This window comes from Myodes glareolus, chromosome 11 (genome assembly GCF_982192425.1).
Source record: "Myodes glareolus chromosome 11, mMyoGla1.1, whole genome shotgun sequence".
NCBI lineage: Eukaryota > Metazoa > Chordata > Mammalia > Rodentia > Cricetidae > Myodes > Myodes glareolus.
The window spans coordinates 40505977-40517915 of NC_142036.1; the positions used below are offsets into that span (position 1 = coordinate 40505977).

Consider the following 11939-nt stretch of genomic DNA (forward strand, 5'->3'; position numbering starts at 1 on the left):
CCTGTATAAAGCAGAGGCTGGCACATTACAGGCTCATGTGAAACCTTACCCCAGGGCCACAGGTTCTATGCCAACCTTGTGCTCTGAATAAACCCTGCCAACTCATTTCATTTTCTGTTGGGTTATTGTGACTACCTCCATCTCCCCCTGGGTGGATCCCTCAGGCATTGCAAACCTAATGTGTTCCACATGCAACTTAATTTCCATATTCCCCAAACCCGTGTCACTGGTGAAAAGACACTAGTGAACTATAAGCCTACCTGTGTGTCAAGTCTGGTAAATCTAGACATGAACTTAGATCCATCCCCCTCCCTCGCACCCACATCCACTCCGTCACCAAGTCTGGGTAGTCCTTCCTCTTAATTATCCCACCGCGACTTTCTTCACTAAACCTTCGAACAACTGAACTAGCTAAATTCCAGACTCATGGTCATCTGGTCTAGAGTCCTCCTGAGACATGCCATCTCAAACACAGGAGGATTTTTGGCATCACACGAAGAGATGGGCTGCGTAACAATGACCTTAAGAAACATCTCCATCCACAGCAGGAAGTAAACTACAGGAGATGGCCATGGCGCTTGAGATACTTTGGCCATGTTATGAGAGTGAATGGCTGCAGATACCCAAAGATAGCACTGCTTGGAGGAGCGCATGGGATAAGGGAAGAGGAAGGCTCAAAAGATGTTGGATAGACAGCATAAAGGAAGACTATGGAGCCTTGGGTATGACCATAACACAAGTATCTAGGACTGCCCAAGATAGGAACAACTGGGCAACATCATAAATGGGCTGCCCCTGCATACTTAAGCATTACTGGGGCATAAATGATGAATAAATGAATGACTAATCTGGCCACAGTTATCTCTTCTTGACCTGCCTTTAGCCTCCTCCGCTGATACTGCAATATTGATGTAAATGGTAGATTCCCCACCCTTCCTCTCATGTGCTCCACCCCATGCATTTTATAGGCTTAGCCTAGCAAAACCAAATTCGCTGCTTTATGAGTCTGTGCTTTAAAGTGGTTCAATACCTTGAATATCTCTACCCCATCCACCTCCAATGCCCAACTCAGAGGGCACCTAGAGAATCTCCCTAGTAGAGCACCTCACTCCCTCCTTTCCCTCAGACCTGCTGTTTCTAGTGTGTTATAATGTATGTGTTTATTGTCTTTCACCTTTACTGAGTTCCACACACTCTTAGAACACAACCGTGTCTTGCTCGCTTCTGAATCCAATGCATGATATACAGTTGGCACCCAGAACCTTGCTATTCTGTGAAATTCAGCCCCATTTGTTTCTCTGACTGAATGTTGTCCACCAAAATCATAATAACAACCAACCCTTCTACCATATTTTTTTCGGGTCTCAGAGCTGTAATGAGCCTCTCGGTGTGCCAGTTTGCTTTGCTGAATGCTCATAACAATCTCAACAGTTACCATCTCCATTTTGCCACTGAAGAAACTGAGTACAGAGCACTTAATTTGCCTAAGGTCAAGGAGCCAGGATCCATAACTCAGTCTATATTCTGGAACACTTTGCTGTATTGGATCTAGTTTCTCAATTCCAGGTTAGTTTATCACATTGTCCTGATAAATTTGCCTGTGATGATAGTCATATGATTGGTTAAAAAGCCCCCAAATAGATGCTGGGTTTTTTTTCCTCCCCAAAATATATGTGGCAACTGGAGCCCAGGCCACTTACATTTAGGATAAAGGTGCTGCCTTTTGTCTCAGGCCTTTTAAACTGGACCCTTTCCTCATGGGATTACTGCTAATGTTCGTTCATTTTCATTTTGCAGTGCCAGGGAGCCAACCCAGGGGCTCACACAAGCTAGCAAACCCTATAACACTATATCCTAAGTCTCTGGGCCTGTTTCTAGGACGAAGTGGGTTTGTTTGTTTGTTTGTTTGTTTGAAACAGGGTTTCTCTGTTGTAACAGCCCTAGCTGTCCTGGAACTCTCTTTGTCGACCAGCCTGGCCTCAAATTTGAATGAAGTCTTGTCTTTTCTTTTCTTTTCTTTTCTTTTCTTTTCTTTTCTTTTCTTTTCTTTTCTTTTCCTTTCTTTCTTTCTTTCTTTCTTTCTTTCTTTCTTTCTTTTTTCTTTGAAGTGTCCCTAACATAGCAAACAATTAAACACCTGTGAATCCCCAGACTTCCAATCACCTGCTTCAACCAAACCCATGCACTGGGGTGGGGAAGGGGAGGGGAGAGAAAGGGCTTTTGAAGCAGAGCTGGAGACCAGACCAGTCAGCCTCCTTGAGACAGTAGCCAGAACCCTTCTACTCTTTCTTCTGCAGTAAGACAACAATGCTTTTTGACAAAAGAAAGGTAGTTTAGCTTAGTCCATAAGAGGGTGTGTAGAACCATGGAAATGGGTTGTGCGCAGCTAAACTTGCTTAGATTTCTGGTGATTGTCCCTGCATGCGAAGACAATGGCCCCTTCCAGAGATGGAAGGCATTCACCACATCTAGTGCATCTTATCCCCTGGCTTCTTGCCAGGTCTGGACCTTCTCTCGGCTAATGATACTGATGTTGATAACGGGAATGGTTAACTCTTACTCTCTCATTTTAATGCAGACTAAATTACAGGTTGCATCCTCCAGCACACCAAATGAACTCTGGAAGCCTTTCAACCAAAGTGAAAACATGTTGATTATCCTTGAAGGAGGATTGAATTGCTTTGCCTCCATTCAGCAGTTAACTTTTCTGTTTAAAAAACAAAAGCAGCAGCAGCAGCAACAACAACAACAAAACAAACAGAATCTTACTCTGTGGCCTGTGCTGGCCTCGAATTCACTATGTAGTGGTGCTAATCTCTTGCTTCAGCCTCCCCAGTGCTGGAATTGTAGCTGGGAGCCACCATTCCTAGAGCAAGTTTTTGAGCGTGGATAGACAAGTGTGGGGGTCGGAGAACAACTTAATGGCCTTGGTTCTCTCCTTCCACCTTTACGTGACTTCAGGGTGGAACTCGGGTCACCAGGCTCTTTTATCCGATAAGCCATCTGGACAGTGCACAGTTTGTTGTTGCTTAAGCAACAATTGATTTTACTTTTCATTTATACCTATGTGTGTGTGTGTGCGCATGTTAGTGCCGGTGCCCACCAAAGCCAGAGGTGTTGGGTCTCCCCTGGAGCAGGAGTTGTGGTCTGTTGTGAGCCACCCACTGTGGCTTCTGGGAATTGAACCTGGGTCCTCTGGAAGAGAAGCAAATGCTAACAGCTGAGCTCTCTCTTCAGCCTGGGAATTTGTATTTAATAGCGGGATATGCTTTTCTACTCTGGAAGAAGTCTATGAAGTGAATCGTTACTCCTCGGTTCCAACTATACTCTGACATTTTTAAGGTTGTCATTTGCATTCCCTCATTTATTTTAATTTATTCAATAACCCTAAGGGACACTTGGACACGGTTTTGATCAAGGTACAAAAGGTCTTTGCTCTCATGGGACTTAGAGTTTAGTAATGAAGGGCAAGACATTTACTTTTTTTTTAAGTAAAAGAAAACTTAGGTTGGATGTTGCAGCTAATGGTAAATGCTGTGGAAACCCAAATTGGGATCATGAGAAAATCACGTAAAGGCAGTGTGTGCAGAAGACAGCCAGGACGGAATGGCTGCAGAAGGCATCAAGGAGGCTTGCCCTGAATGTCAAGAAGAAGCCAATTTTGGAAAAAGGGACCTAGGTAGAGGCCCAGCAGCACAAGCCATACCTGGTTGAAGGAATGAGTGCTAGATGTGCCCAGAATCAAAGGAAGTCCCATGAACTGTGTGCTTACAGGGTACAGGGGCTTGACGGGAGCTGAAGAATCAAGGGTCAGCTCATTAACATTAATAGCAACCCGAGCACCTGATACTCAGCATTCAAACGTCACTCCTACTCCTTAACCTTTGAAGAACTATTTGGGAGGAGCCTTGTGCACAGCTTAAATGTTGCTTTTGCTTTTGTTCCTTTTTAGACATTGTTTCTTTTAGACATTCGGAAACATTGAAACTTCAGATCAATGTTGCTTAGAGTAACCATCTTAGAGTTTTCACTCTGTCTTAGACTTTGTCCCTTAATTAAACACAGCAAGACTGATTTACTTTCATTCACCTATGGGAATTGCTGTTGACACAAAATAACTGTTATTAGAACAAAAAGCACTTCCCTTTAATTTTGATAATTGCCTGAGATATAGGGGTGTGCGAAGATGGCCCGGAGTCTGTTGTCTGCAAGTCTACAAAGATGCATATCTTCTGTCATCTAAAAGTAATTTCAGTACACAATTGCAAACTCACTTAGCTGAAATGGCAGAAGGAATTCAGGGGAGGCAATGAAGGGATCCCAGAAATGAAGAACAGAAGTGAGGTGTGTGTTTGCAGCCAGAAGTAAAAGATGTAGCATTCCTATTGCCTAATACCCTACGGAGCGGGTGGAGGGACACAGGACTGGAACAAAAGTTACAGAGCATGTGCAGACTACCTTTCTGGTTGTGGAAAGCATGTAGGATGTCCTCATTCACTCACTGAGAAAAATGTTTATTAACTCTGTACTATAGCTCTGAACTAGGTCTTAGAATCCATTGGTAGGTCCGACAAGACATGGTCCCCAAAAGGAAATGGCCCCTGGTGTTTAGCCCTTTCTGTTGGTGTACAGGTCTATATCAATATTTGTGGTCATGAAGATGTGTGGATATGATTTCACTGAAACCAGCTTGAGACTGTATCTTCTGAGCAGACATGGAAGTGTCTCCCAAAAGACAGTTAGCATTCCCAGTGTCAATCATCCTCAGAAGTTATTGGGGGATTTGGAAGAAGTGCTGTGGCTAGACAGGGAAGGCCTTTCTTTCTTCCCTCTAGACCATGAATGTAGCTGGCAGGGAGCTTGGAAGGTGACAGTCCTGTGGGGGGAAATCCCATGAATTCTGAGAAGGCTTCTAGAGATTCTGTCTTCCTAGAATTTCAACGCTCCCCTGTGGATGGAGTATAGCCTGGGCTGTGGTGAACTGGAAGAAGGGTTTGTGTCATGGCTGCCAAAAGAATGCCGTGCTTGTTTTCCATAGCCAGTTGGGACCGCGGGACCATTAGTAAGGCCCCAGGGCAAGCCACTTTCCTTCCCTATCTGGGCAATCTCAGGTTGTTATCTCCCCACATTAAAAGAAGCTCACTGGATCTTTATAAACACTGCATTCATTCTAAAGTTAGAAATCACATTTAAAGAATATTTACCCTGGGGCTGGAGAGATGGCTCAGTGGTTAAGAGTATTGCCTGCTCTTCCAAAGGTCCTGAGTTCAATTCCCGGCAACCACATGGTGGCTCACAACCATCTGTAATGATGTCTGTCAGACATACACACAGACAGAATATTGTGTACATAATAAATAAATAAAAAGAATATTTACCCTTTAAGGAGCAGACAATGAACCTAAACCTTTTTTTTTTTTTTTACATTACATCTTATTTATATAGGATCTCACAATGAAACCCTGAGCTTCAGGTGAGCCTCTCACCTCAGCTCTGGGGTTATTGGAGTACCAACAAGGCCACTCTTAACTCAAGACTGGCAAAAGCAGTGTGCAACTGGTGTGTGCAACTGGTGTGTGCCGTAAGGACTCGTCTAAGTGGTGTGTGCTGTAAGGACTGGTCTAGAGAGACCTGAGTGAGTTGCTCTGAAGTGTTGATCGTCATGGTAAGAGCAGCAGCTCAGGCCTAGTGGAACTGCCGTTTGAAATTAAAAACGTAACTTGCCAGAGGATGAGGTCCACCATGACCTCCAAGCGATTTTTCATTACCACTAATGACCCGGAAGCTCCCCTTCCAGCCAGCACTTGGGCACAGAGGGTAGGGCTCAGTCTCCTTTCATTGTGGTTTGTACCTGTGCCAATGAGAGCAACCTTACCAGAGGCATCCCAGACAAAGGTCGTGTTCTTCTTTGAGACGATAAACTTTCTCAGCCAAAGCTTATTCAGCATCTGCTGACTTCTCCCTACTGAACTATTATGTAACTCTTATTTACAGAGTGATCAGCCATTATTTGTGCTGTTTGAGATCTTTGAGTTGTCAGCCCCCCACACACACACACTGCAATCTGAATGGCATTAAAGTAACTTCAGAAATTAGGATTTGTTTTTCACTGTGCTGTAGGACAAGACCCTCCCCTTTTGTCTTCTGAGAATAAAAAAGGTCAACTAAATGAGCATAGGTTAGCGTGAGGAACTCAAGCCAGGCATGATGGTGCCTACCTGTAGTCCCAGCACTTGGGAGATATACACAGCTGTCTAACAAGTCTGAGGTCAGACTAGCCTACATTGGACCTATCTCAAAATATAAAAAAAAATTGAAAAATTGTTGTTTTTAACCAAGGGAAAACTTTTTTGGTTTTTCAAAACAGGGTTTCTCTGTTTAACAACTCTGACTGTCCTGGAACTCGCTTTGTAAGCCAGGGTGGCCTCAAACTCACAAGAGATCCACCTGACTGTGTCTCTCAAGAGCTAGGATGAAAGGTATGGGCCACCACCGCCCTACTCAAGGGGAAACTTTTAAAGTCAAGTATTAAGAGGCAGTCCAGGAAGGCTGTGGAGATGTTGAGAGCGGTTAAAGGCACTTGTTAGTCTTACAGATGATCGTGTTCAGATTCCCAGCACCAGCATAGAAGCTAAAACCATTGTCTCTTAACTCCAGTTCCAAGGGATCTATCGCCCTCTTCTGGCCTATGTGAGCACTGCAGGCATACAGTGCATAGGCGTACATACCAGCAAAACATTCTAACCCATAAAATAAAAATAATACACCTTAAAAAAAAAAAAGAGGCAGTTCAGGGCTGGCAAGATTGGCTCCATGAGCAAAGGTGCTTGACACCATGCCTGATGACCTGAGTTCAATGCCCAGGACACATAGCTTCTGGAAGTTGTCCTGTGACCTCCAGTGCCATGGTACATGAATGCCTTCCACATAGAGACAAATAAATATAATTTTGAAACTTAATTTAACAAGAGAGACAGTTCAGTCTAGTAGACTGAACAAGAGCGGGAAGTGGTGACTCGGTGTGCAGTGTGGAGAGTATTTATTTCAGCCGTTCTCCAAATGACCCACTTCTAAGATAAGAGTAAATTTTCACATAATTTTGCAGGAATAAGAAGCTCAGCTTGCTGGTCATCTGTAATAACCAGCACTGACAAGACTGAGGCAAGAAGATTATTGTGAGTTTGGGGCCAACCTGGGTCTCCTAGCAAGATCCTATCTCAAACAATACCAAAAAAAAGTTAGAATTATTATTCTAGAACTACGCTCTGTTAAAGGATTCCTTTCCCATGAAGACTGCTAAACCTAAGATGAACACATAAATTCAAGAATGCCCCCTCCAAAAAGCAGAAAAGAGAAGCGTGTCCTTGCTCAAGTTACTACACGCAGCTTTCAGCCCCCAGGGCAGGTAGAAAACCTTAGCGATGCAGTATGAACACATATATCTGTAAAATATTCTGAACTAGCGTTTCCTTCTGTGTGATAAGGGAACAGACAAAGGCGTGTCTCCCTCCAGGACCTACCCATCTTGACAAACTGGTCCCCACAAATGCCTCCCAGAATCCATACAATAACTCGCAGAACAAAACGAGCAACGAGATAGTTGCATTCAACTTAAATGCTTTTATTGACAATGTCTTGGAACAATAAGCAAACAATGCTTAAAATTTCATCCATATTCACTTTCCACATGTCGAAAGACCTCAGGGTAGAAAAAAATAAAATAAAAATATAAATATCTGAGAATCCATCTTAATAAATAAATTGAAAACACAATAAAACGTTTTCATGGAAAACTGTTAATGTCAGGACATTCAGATCACCTCAACAATGCATGATCAGTAACATCACGATGAACATCGACGCCGAAGAGAAGCTACAGTACGTGGATATAGCTATTTAGTTCTATCTACTGGAAAATAAAGTTCAATTTTTCTCTTAGTTTAACATTGGTCATGTCTAATTGGAACACACTATTGCCAGGAACACAGTAGGTATTGTTAAAATCAGCTGCACTAGATACAATCCGAAAATATCCAGCACCAGGTTAATTCCAATAATGAACCCAACAGATTAGTTAATGCTATGAGAAGACTACGGAGAAAGAGGAAAGAGACACAGACCCAGGCCTGGCTCACATGCTACTAACTACCAGCTCTCAGGTGTCACTAGGAACAATATACTCCATGCGCTTTTGCTACAACTCCGGAAGAGGTGAGGACTTGAGTCCAGATGTGGATGCGATGCTTTCAAGTCCATGAGGCCCACAGCCTGGTGTGTTTCACGCACAGACAAAGTCCTCCCTAGGTCTACGGAAACCCTCGAGGGAAGACGTGGTTCTCCTCTCTGTAATGCACCAGCTCAAAGCAGTGGCACTTTTGGATGCCGGCTGCCTCCCCTTCCCTGATGGCTCACAGGGCGAGCAGTGTGGGTGAGCTGAGGGAGTCAGAGGAGGGCTCGTTGCTGCTGCTGCCCTTCCGGTGGGCAGCCGCACAGCTTGGGAAGGAGTCAGCCTCGGGGTAGGTGAAGACAAAGGAAGACGTGTAAGTAGCGCAGCTGGGAGTACAGGTGACCACCGGGGTGCATAGGGGCTCCAGCTCTGTGACCATGGGCCCCATCCCCAGGGAGCTGCTGTGTAGGGGCTCCCAGTCTGCTGCATAGAAGGAACCGGATAGGTCCATGTCTGGCACAGATCGGGCGGTCTCAGAGCCACTGGGTCGGGATAATGGGAACTTCTCTGACCCGAATGTTTCATGAAGGAAGTCATCAAAGGGCTCAGCCTTCAGCTCCACATTGCTGATGCTCTTGACTGGCTCCAGCGATGTCTTGGGCTCAGGGTCATGGAGAAGAGGCAGTGAGAAGGCCTCCTCAGACTCCGGGGTAGCAGCATCAGGCAGACCCCCAGTCAAATCCAGGGAAGCCACCGACATCTCTTCTGGGAAGCCCACGTCATCAGGCATCTTGCAGGCAGGTCGGTGGGCTGCCAAAATGAACTCCAGTTTTTCCTTCTCTTTCAGCAGATTGGCAATCTCCGTCTGCAAGGCAGACTTCTCCTCTTCAAGTTGGTCTGTCTCCTGCACAGGGAGAGACGAAGGAGAACATAAGACACAGTCTTGCCTAAGAACCCTCGTCCCTTAGTCCCAACCTCCAACTTGGAAGTTGCAGAAGTAGCCAGCAGGCTCTACCTACCGCTTGGAGAGTATCAGTCAACTCCCTCCTCCGATTCCGGCATTTGGCTGCAGCCATCTTATTCCTCTCCCTTCGGATTCTCCGTTTCTCTTCCTCTTCGGGAGACAACTACAATAATAATAATAATAAAAGGTCCAACATTCAGTAAGATTGTCTGTCATCACCTCCATTCAGTCACCCCAGTGAAACTGGCTCCGACAGCACCCGCAGCTCTTGGTGGAGCAGTTTTTTAACCTGCAGTTGTCAGGCTGGGTGTGATTTGCATGTAAAGTAAGATATTTAGCAAGGGAACAAAGAAGCGCTCGAGCTAAAGAACGGGGTAGGAAGCTGTCTGGGAAACTATCTACGGTACTTCTGGGGGCCAACTGTCAGAATCTGACAAGGGAGAGAAAGGGCTTGGAGTCACGGCTCCAGATCCGGAAGTACCATGAGTTGTATCAGGGTTTTACACTCTCTGTTGTGTCCTTTCCGCCCGCCCCCCCCCACCTGCGCGCTGCCTTGCAACCCCAGGTCCAGAATCGCTCGCTGCTCACCTGCTCTACTTTGCCTCTCCTGCCAATGCTCTGCGTTCGACCGCCTGACATGGTCTTCACCAGTCCCGTCCTGGAGTAAGCCCCAGTTGACGGGGTGGGGACTCCGTAGGGATGGGGCGCTCTGGTCTGCGATGGGGCCACAGAGGAGACCAGGGTGGGCTGCACCAGCCACTGCAGGTCTGGGCTGGTGGAGATGGCTGTCACCGTGGGGATAAAGTTGGCACTGGAAACGGACAGATCTGCGCAGAAGTCCTGAAACAAAACAGAAAGAAGAAAGTGGAGGTGAGCGAGCAGGTTCCAGACACAGGTGGAGCAAGTAGCCTTAGTGTCGCATGCAGCAGGGAGAGAAACATTCGGGTCAGAGACTGCTTATGTCTTCCTGTATGTATCTCATCCGAGATAAAAGCTCTCCCAATTTCCTCCCTTAAATTCTGCAGCGCAGCTTTTCTCCTCCATCCTACCGCTGCGTTCCCGTTATCCCTTCAGCATCACTCGCTTGAAAGGGGGTTTGATATAAATATCCCTGACGTCTGCGCTGACGCAGGCGCCGCTCCGGAGTCTCCAGAATGAACTCGCTTTTTATCAATGAAACTGCCTTACACACCCGCCCGCAGCACCCTCCTCCCTCCTCCCTGCTCCAGGCTGCCCCAGGAGGGGGGATTGCCGCTGTTTGCCGCCTCGCAGGCTCTCGTTAGCTAGTCTTAGCTCGAGCCCCGGGCTGATCTCAGAGACAAGCCACCAAGCGAAGAGCGCAATCCACTCAAAATAAATCTGCTGCGCGGGAAGGGGGTACTAAGTCTTACTATGACAAGCGTGCAGGCGTTTAGACAAGTCCTGGATTCCCAAGCTAGGGTTGCTCTGTCCGTTCTAGTTTCCCTCCCAAGAGAAAAAGTGAGACCCTCCCTCCAACTGACATCCCTGAGTGTCCCATCCCGGTATCCCCTCCTCTGAGACCCTCAGAGCGGACCCAGCGGCTGTACGAAGGCAAACTCACCTGTGCGTTGACAGGAGATCCCATGCTGGAGAAGGAGTCAGCTGGGGAATGGTAGTAGGAAAGGTTGTCCCCAGCCGGGGAGGCACTGCTGCACCGGGAGGATGACGCCTCGTAGTCGGCGTTGAAACTGGAGAACATCATGGTCGAAGTTTAGGGAAATCCGGGCGAGGGGTCCAGGGACAGACACTGGTGGGAGCTGCGGAGCAGAGCTGAGTGGGAGCGCGATCACTGCTCGTTTGCGGCGCCGCCGGCTCTATCCAGTCTTCTCAGTTGCTAGCTGCAGTCGCGGTTGGAGTAGTAGGCGCCTCCGCCGGTGCTTTTATAGAAGCGAGTGAATGAACTTAGCTTTACGTCACTGGGCACTGGGCGGAACTGTGGAGATGGAGGGGGAGGAGCGCGCCCGGGCCCTCTGCAGCCGCCCTGTAGTTAACTCCCCGCCCCAGATCCCCCGACCCCCGACTCGCCAAGTGATTTTCACCTCTTAAGTGTTCACATTAAGGGTCTTAGAGGGTCTCCTGGAGCCCCCGCATGTAGGATTTCGGGGATAGTCCCCCCCCAGACTACAGGGACCGGCCGTGGAAACCTGCTGACGCAGATGTCCTAATATGGACATCCTGTGTAAAGGAGGGAGGGATTGACGGGAACTGCTCGCCGGCTGCAGCCAACTCTGAGGGTGCAGTGCGGAGAGGGGGGGGAGAGGAGTGGGGGCCGCGATCGGGGGAGGGGAGGCGGGAAAGGCAGAGAAGGCGAGCGAACATTCGCACCTGATTCAATGTGGACCCATTTGTCCCAGGGTCAGGGCAAGAGATGGGGGTCGCCTCCTTTCCATGGTCCAGAAATCTGGGACATTTCTGAATCTGGTATTAGGAGAAACAGGTACGTAACCCTAAAGGCTTGAAGCCTCCCTTCCCAAAGGAAAGCTTGCCCACCGCAAATCAGTGCAAATAAATAAATAAATAATAAATAAATAAATAAAATGATATCAGCTTCTCAGCCCCTCGCTTCAACCCCTGGCCTCGAGTAACACTAGGACTGAGGTTGGAAGCAGTTAAGTGAAGGATTCTAAATAAGTGTACAATAGCCCACTTAACCTATGACACTGAGTACATTCATTCATTCATTCATTCATTCGTGTTTTAAAGGAAGAAAGCACCCCCACACCCCGACTCTTAGCACTTGGAGATATTAGGGTGACTGTAAGCCCCCAGAGACACTGGCTGATAAAT

At 47.0% G+C, this 11939-nt stretch overlaps 1 protein-coding gene across 1 annotated transcript; it reads right to left on the reverse strand.

Moving 5' to 3' along the window:
- Nucleotides 1-7600: 7600 nt before the first annotated feature.
- On the reverse strand, nt 7601-11018 carry Fos (Fos proto-oncogene, AP-1 transcription factor subunit). Its single transcript, XM_048449219.3, has 4 exons — nt 10714-11018; nt 9720-9971; nt 9187-9294; nt 7601-9071 (listed from the first exon to the last, which is right to left on the reverse strand). Exons 1-4 carry the CDS (start codon nt 10852-10854, stop codon nt 8409-8411), a joined length of 1164 nt encoding a protein of 387 aa, XP_048305176.1. The 5' UTR covers nt 10855-11018; the 3' UTR covers nt 7601-8408.
- Nucleotides 11019-11939: the final 921 nt, after the last annotated feature.